The following is a 6,612-nucleotide window of genomic DNA, read 5'->3' as shown; positions in this document are numbered from 1 at the left end:
GGTTTGTAGACAGACATATGTTGTTCTCTCTGGGTCATACACATGTTAAAATGACAGTTAATCATCTGGATTCTTGAAAATGCAAACTGCAGGTATAATTGCGAGACAATTGTGTGAAGTTGAGGAAGTAATAAACAACACGTGCATCATTTCTCCTGCTCACAACAGAGCTGGTTTGTGGAAAACAACATGAGACATAACATGCTCAGTGTTTCTGGCTGTGTGGGAACCGGCCTCTGATAACGGAACACACACTCATCCAGTTTTCACAAACCGGGATGAAGGCGTTTTCTGTAAGTTGTGTGGAGTTTCCAGAAAAGAGCTGTGAGTGGTTTTAATAAACATTCATCACCCACTTTATCTACTCAGCACCGATAAGATAAACAGATTTTTTTCTACTCCCAGGTTAATTAGAAAGAGCATAACAACGTAGGAACATAATTTGGCATTCGTGTTTGTTACATCCCGAGCGAAAAGTGTTGAGTGGACTTTTTTCCTTTTCGTCTCTCATAGTTTCGGTCTCTTGTGGTTTCAGTTTCAGTGCCTCTGAGGCATTTCTCGTACTTGATGATGCTGTGATTAAGGCTTGCCAGCTTGAGATTGACGCAGAGAAATGATCCTTACTACTCTGCAGTGTTGCTGGAATATGTTTGGCGGAAATAAGCACAATGTAGTTCTTCAATCAGTTTCATAAAGTACTTGTGAAGGGTTAAAATAGTAGCTTGATATTATTCTCTAGAAGCGATGCATGGGTGTGTCTGGTTGTCTCTATGCTTAATTTTGATAGCTTTGTGTTAACATTTGGTATAATACAACAAAGAGACTCCAGGTCATCCAGGATGCTGCAGCCAGAGTGCAAACTAGGGCTAAAATAATACAACACACTACACATGTACGGAAAACACTGCTAGTACACTAATAAATAAATATGTTTCTGACCTGCTCACCAGCCCAGACATATCCCTCAGACCATCAGTGGGTCAATATATAATTGAGGGACTTATGATGTCCAGGGGATATATCTTGCATACATTTTTATTAAAAGTAACAAAAACGAATGATTTTTATGTTCATTATGATTATATATTTACAAATTCCATAATTATTTATTATGGAAACAATCACTAATTAATAAAAAATGACTGGATATCACTAAAATGTCAACTAAATAACCATCTGAATTTAATAACAACCAGCTTCTAATTAGCTAAACAATAATAAAATGAGCTGATTCAGAAATTGTTTTCTTGTTATTAAGTTGAGATAATCATGACAGATATTTCTTTTTTGGCAATAAATCAAATTTTATATGGAACATAACAAATTGTATCTGTGTCTGAGGAATCACTTTCAACTAAGTTACCCATTACAAAAACACCTCTCAAGAAAGTGTGTTAATTCCAGATCACATGACCTGCTCCACATGATGTCATTTCCTCCTGAAGAAAAGACTGGCAAGACTCCAAGGCTTTCTGAGTTATTTAATATAAAGTAGTGTGTGAGTCACATGTGGATTTATGGCATGTCAACAGGTTTACTACAATATCTTTATAAATAACTTTCAATTTCAATTTTACTCAATTGTATATATAATATTTAGAAGAATCTTTATGTAAAAATGAAGCTTTTGGTTGTTAGTGTATTTGTGTAAATACTGTAGCAGGAATAGAACAAGGGGTTTGTCTAGATTGTCAGTTATCCAGGGTAGTGTAAAACTAAGTGCTTCACTGGAAGTCGATTGGACTCCATTCTGGTTCTTGAGACCCAACAACCCCAAACTCACATGACTCAAAGAGTAAGTGGTTAAACTGCTGGAGGAGGACAGTCAGGAAGGCACTGGAAGCGGCTGATAAGAGGCCACTAGATCCAAGTTAATGACGTCTTTAACTCCTTCCTCAAACCATCTCTGTCCAGAATGTGTACATTGCTGTACCTTCCCATTTAGATGCAGGTGGACTGCTGAGTCTTAAGTAGCTGGGACTTTAAAAGTATTTTATGTGTGTGTGTGTGTGTGTGTGTGTGTGTGTGTGTGTGTGTGTGTGTGTGTGTGTGTGTGTGTGTGTGTGTGTGTGTGTGTGTGTGTGTGTGTGTGTGTGTGTGGTATAGGTGGCTTTTGATTACACAAAGTAATTGCATGTGTGTCTATCTCATCTTTTGAACGTTGTTTCTATGTTTTAATGTAAAGCACATTAAGTTTATCTGTGTATAATTGTGTACCATAAAAATAAAATGACTGACTTGATGACTATTTGGTATAAAAATGAAGCAGGGTGGTTGATTGTTTGGTATGTTTATTTTAGGAAAAGCCCCATATATAAATGATTTAATTCTATACAATTATATAATTATATATGTAGTCATTTATGTCATCCATCCATTATCTATACACCACGTAATCCTCATTAGGGTCGTGGAGTGCTGGCGTCTATCCCAGCTGACTTAGGGTGAAGGCAGGGGACACCTGGACAGGTAACAGTCTATCACAGGGGTACATACAGAGACAAACAATCACACTCACACCTACGGACAGTTTAGAGTTGCCAATTAACCTCAGCATGTTTTTGGACTGTAGGAGGAAGCTGGAGAAAACCCACACATGCACAAGGAGAACATGCAAACTCCATGCAGAAAGATCCTGGGAAGGCCGGGATGCAAACCAGGGATCTTCTAGCTGCAAGGTGAAAGTGCTAACCACCATGCCACTGTGCAGCCCCCATTTGTGTCATGCATAAAGGAAATGATTAAATTAATTCCAGCTTAATTCCATGTGGTTTTGTCAGTTTCAGGGTTCTGATTTCGCTCTGTCATGACCTACTGGGACATTTAAATCCAAGGAAGACATCATTAATGTTAGTTAGGAGTCTCACCTGCACATTTCCTATGAAGAGTCCAAATATCTGCTTTACCAAAGATCTATTATTATTCTATGATGAATCACCTTTGACTGTTTCGCCTGTGACCGCAGACTTCCAGACCAACCTTGCACATATCAGCAGATATCAAAAAAAGGTTTTTAACTCACTTCCAACACTATGTTACCCCCCACATACACCACAACAATCCCTCCCACTTATGCCCTCCCCTCGCCTTTATAAACTGCTCAAGGATCCTGCAGTCAGACAGAAATCCGCCTTTCCACTCTTCGGCTTCACCACACCGTCCTACAGCCATGACTTCCATCACTGGACTTTGGATAATTGCACTGGTGGCAGTTCTTGGTGCAAATCTGGGAGGTAATACTTCATCACACTTCATGCACTTTTCAAGCTGCAGTTCTGTTAACCTCCGTGTTGCTTTATTTCTCCACAGAGTCCAAGAAGTACTCTCTTAATGAGCCCAACGTCCCATTCCCTCCCGCCTCTCCCACCACTCACAACCTGGCTGCCGTTTGCCATCAGGGTCAGGGTCGTCCCAGATATCCAGAGAGCTTCTTCCCACGGTCCGGTTCCAGCCACTTCCGCCGCCGTGGGAAAGCCATCAACCGCCTGGAGTCGTGGTTCACGTTGTGCTGCAGCGGACGAGTGGCTCAGCAGAGCAGCCAGATCCTCTGCTGCACCCAGCAAGCTGTGAGTCCACGCAATGCATTAGACACCAGCAGACATCACTACCTGATAATTAAGTCCATAATTAGAATACAGAAGTGTGTCACTGTTCTGGTTAGATGACAATGTTTTGACAAAGTATTGTAGTATGTTGCTTTATATTAAGTACATACAAATATACTGTATATTCCAGTTTTACTATAGGCTTATAATATAGTCTAAACAATTTAGCTTTTTTTACACAGAGCACAGAGAGTACATTTAAAATTTTTTTTGTTATCTTATGACGTTTTCATACAGAATCTTATTCAAAAAACATTTAAAAAACAATAAAAATTTGGCAGGACATTGTATTAAAAAACGGTGGAATATTGTAATGTTAAAACTATGAAAACCAGTGAAAATAATGATAAATATCTGTAAAAGAATTATATTTTTTAGTTGATTTAAGTACAGTAAAACAGTGTAATTTTACAGCTACACATTATTAAAAAGCAATTTTTTAAAAATTATTTTTATTAATTACTATTAGTTTTGGGCCTTTTATATATATATATATATATATATATATATATATATATATGTATATATATATATATATATATATATATATATATATATATATATATATATATATATATATGTATATATATATATATATATATATATATATATATATATATATATATATATATATATATACTTTTTTTTTTTTTTTTACAGTCACCATGTTATTTATTACTTTTTTCTGTGATTGTACTAGATATTATCTGTGTTATCTGTAAAGGGAAAATCTGTAAAATTACAGTCCAAATATTACCAAATATAACTTTTAAAATCCTAATATTTAGCAGAATTAATTATAGTAAAAATAGTGTACTTTTACAGTTAAACATTATAAATGAACAACTACCATTTGTTAAAAAAATAAATAAAAAAATACAGATATTTACTGTGTGCAGTTTTAGCCTGCTTATTTTATTTCATTTTTCACAGTAAATATGTAAATTAATCTTTTTTTCTGTAATTTTATTCATCAATTTCTGAAACTTAATCTGTAAAAAACACAGCTCATCCAAAGTGTATTTTTTCTCATGTGCATAATTTTTTCTTCTGTAACTACTAATTGACCATTATTATTATTATCAATTTTTTTTCTGAATGCTCTTAAAGAAAATATTAAAAACTTTACTGATATATATGCAATCACTTTAGATATTTTTAGGATTTTTTGGGAAGATTTTTATTCATTTTTTGAAAATATTTACATTTTTTATTTTTATTTATTTATTTTTTTTATTTCTTGCCAAATTTGGTGATTTTTTTAAAAATGTAACTTTAAAGGGAAACTTTTAAGGAATTTTTTGAATTTTCTTCCTGAAGATTTTGCAAATTTTTATAAATTTCGGGAATATTTTGCTGAATTTTTCGATTTTTTTCAGACAAGGGAACAATTTTTTTTTGGCGCCTGTAAATGAAGACAACAGGAGGGTTAAGAGAAGCAGGAACTTTCCCAAGCAGACACAACAGTGGTTCTACAAACACCTGCTGACCTGCTGCTTTACTAACACTTAAGCATACCGCCTTCCAGAACGTCTGGATTTTTTTGCAGCCTGGTGCCTATGCAAGATTTACATTTGGAACAAAATGTCACATCTCAGCTTTTTGACACTTTTCTTTTCCTCACAGTGGAAACAAGCTCTGTCTCAGTTCTGTGTGGATGAATATTCCACCATGACCGTCCCGTACATTTGCTGCGAGGCCACAGGAGACGCTCGCTGGAGCTGCTTCAACAGCGAGTTGGAGAATCCAAACTACAACCCAACGCCAGGCTACACAGCTCCTCCGATGAACTGGGAGCCGGGATTCACCTTCAACCCCAGAGCTTGCTAGAGCTAGAAACAAGAATACAGCAGGAGAGTTCAGTAGAGAAATCTACTGTGTATTCGTGCAAGAAGGAAAAATCTGCAAGATAATGTTGAATTAATGCTGCACTCCAAATCTGTACTATATCTGTATCTTGTCTTTGTCTCAGGCTCTCAAAGGAGGACAGGATGTTTGGTGTATGTTGTGTCAGGACAATAAAAGTCCCATTAATTCACTTTCAACATGCTTACATGCTTTTTATCAGTGTAGTAGCAATCAAAGATACAATATTGGACTTGATTTATGAGTTTCAAGAGGAATATAACCACATTTTAGCAGCTTTTCAACATCCACGCATGAAAAAATGGGACAAAAAGTGTTCACCAGAGGTCACAATTGGCTGCAGGAGTTAGATGTGTGATATTTACATAATGAAAGTTTAAATGTGCTGACCAGCTTGACTAGAAATGTACTGTAAGGAGACACAAATAAACACTTAACAAACATTTTCACTGACTTCTGTTGCTTTGTATGTGTTACTGTCAGTAAACTGGAATAATTCAAACCAGAAAAAACAAGAATGAGCAGAAACACACCTCCTGCTAGAGTCCTTTGTCTTCAAAATAACAGCAGAAAAAATGCAGTCCATGTCTGTTCAGAGCTAAATATTTATTTTCCCAGTGACACCTTGTGTTTAACTGGGAAAAATTAAAAACATTACTATCTGAAAAGACTTGAATTTAGTGTAAATTGTGCGGAGTAACAAGGGGTTTCATTTAAACATACTTTTTTTTAAAGTTGGAATTTAACTAAATATTTTCTCTGCATAAATACAATGTGAAACATTTCCACACTTCATAATAACCATTTAAATTTTGTTTTAATGGAAAATATGGTTGTGGTAGATATAGTTTTGAAGATTTTAAATACATTAAAACCAATGTTTATGTTACAAACTCTGATACTTTATTAAAGCTATACTACCCAAACTAAATACAGAAAGCATGATAAGCTCTGCTCAGCTAACAGCAAAGTTAAAATGCTGCTAATGTCATGTTATTGCATATATAATAATTGAACACTGAGGGGAGCCATTCTGCTGTATAATACACATTGTTTTTAATACTTCAAGTCAAGTAAAATCAGTAAAGTTCTATCTCATATTATCTGATACCATTGTTTTTGCACTGTTCTTTTTATATTC

The 6,612-nt window shown here is 35.3% G+C and overlaps 1 protein-coding gene across 1 annotated transcript; it reads left to right on the top strand.

Annotated features, from left to right (window-relative positions):
* Nucleotides 1-2,954: 2,954 nt before the first annotated feature.
* Nucleotides 2,955-5,903, top strand: LOC111565090 (extracellular matrix protein 1-like). The gene is made up of 3 exons (XM_023265075.3): nucleotides 2,955-3,233; nucleotides 3,310-3,566; nucleotides 5,232-5,903. Exons 1-3 carry the CDS (start codon nucleotides 3,170-3,172, stop codon nucleotides 5,433-5,435), a joined length of 525 nt encoding a protein of 174 aa, XP_023120843.2. The 5' UTR covers nucleotides 2,955-3,169; the 3' UTR covers nucleotides 5,436-5,903.
* The last annotated feature ends 709 nt before the right edge of the window (nucleotides 5,904-6,612 follow it).

This window comes from Amphiprion ocellaris, chromosome 15, assembly GCF_022539595.1.
Source record: "Amphiprion ocellaris isolate individual 3 ecotype Okinawa chromosome 15, ASM2253959v1, whole genome shotgun sequence".
Classification (NCBI taxonomy): domain Eukaryota; kingdom Metazoa; phylum Chordata; class Actinopteri; family Pomacentridae; genus Amphiprion; species Amphiprion ocellaris.
Note: the sequence above shows the minus strand (reverse complement) of the source record. Positions and strands in the feature narration are given on the sequence as shown.

Coding starts and splice junctions, on each gene's coding strand:
- LOC111565090 (XM_023265075.3), top strand. CDS start 3,170: ATGACTTCCATCACTGGACTTTGGATAATTGCACTGGTGGCAGTTCTT. Junction 3,234..3,309: donor TCTTGGTGCAAATCTGGGAG/GTAATACTTCAT, acceptor ATTTCTCCACAG/AGTCCAAGAAGTACTCTCTT. Junction 3,567..5,231: donor TCTGCTGCACCCAGCAAGCT/GTGAGTCCACGC, acceptor TTTTCCTCACAG/TGGAAACAAGCTCTGTCTCA.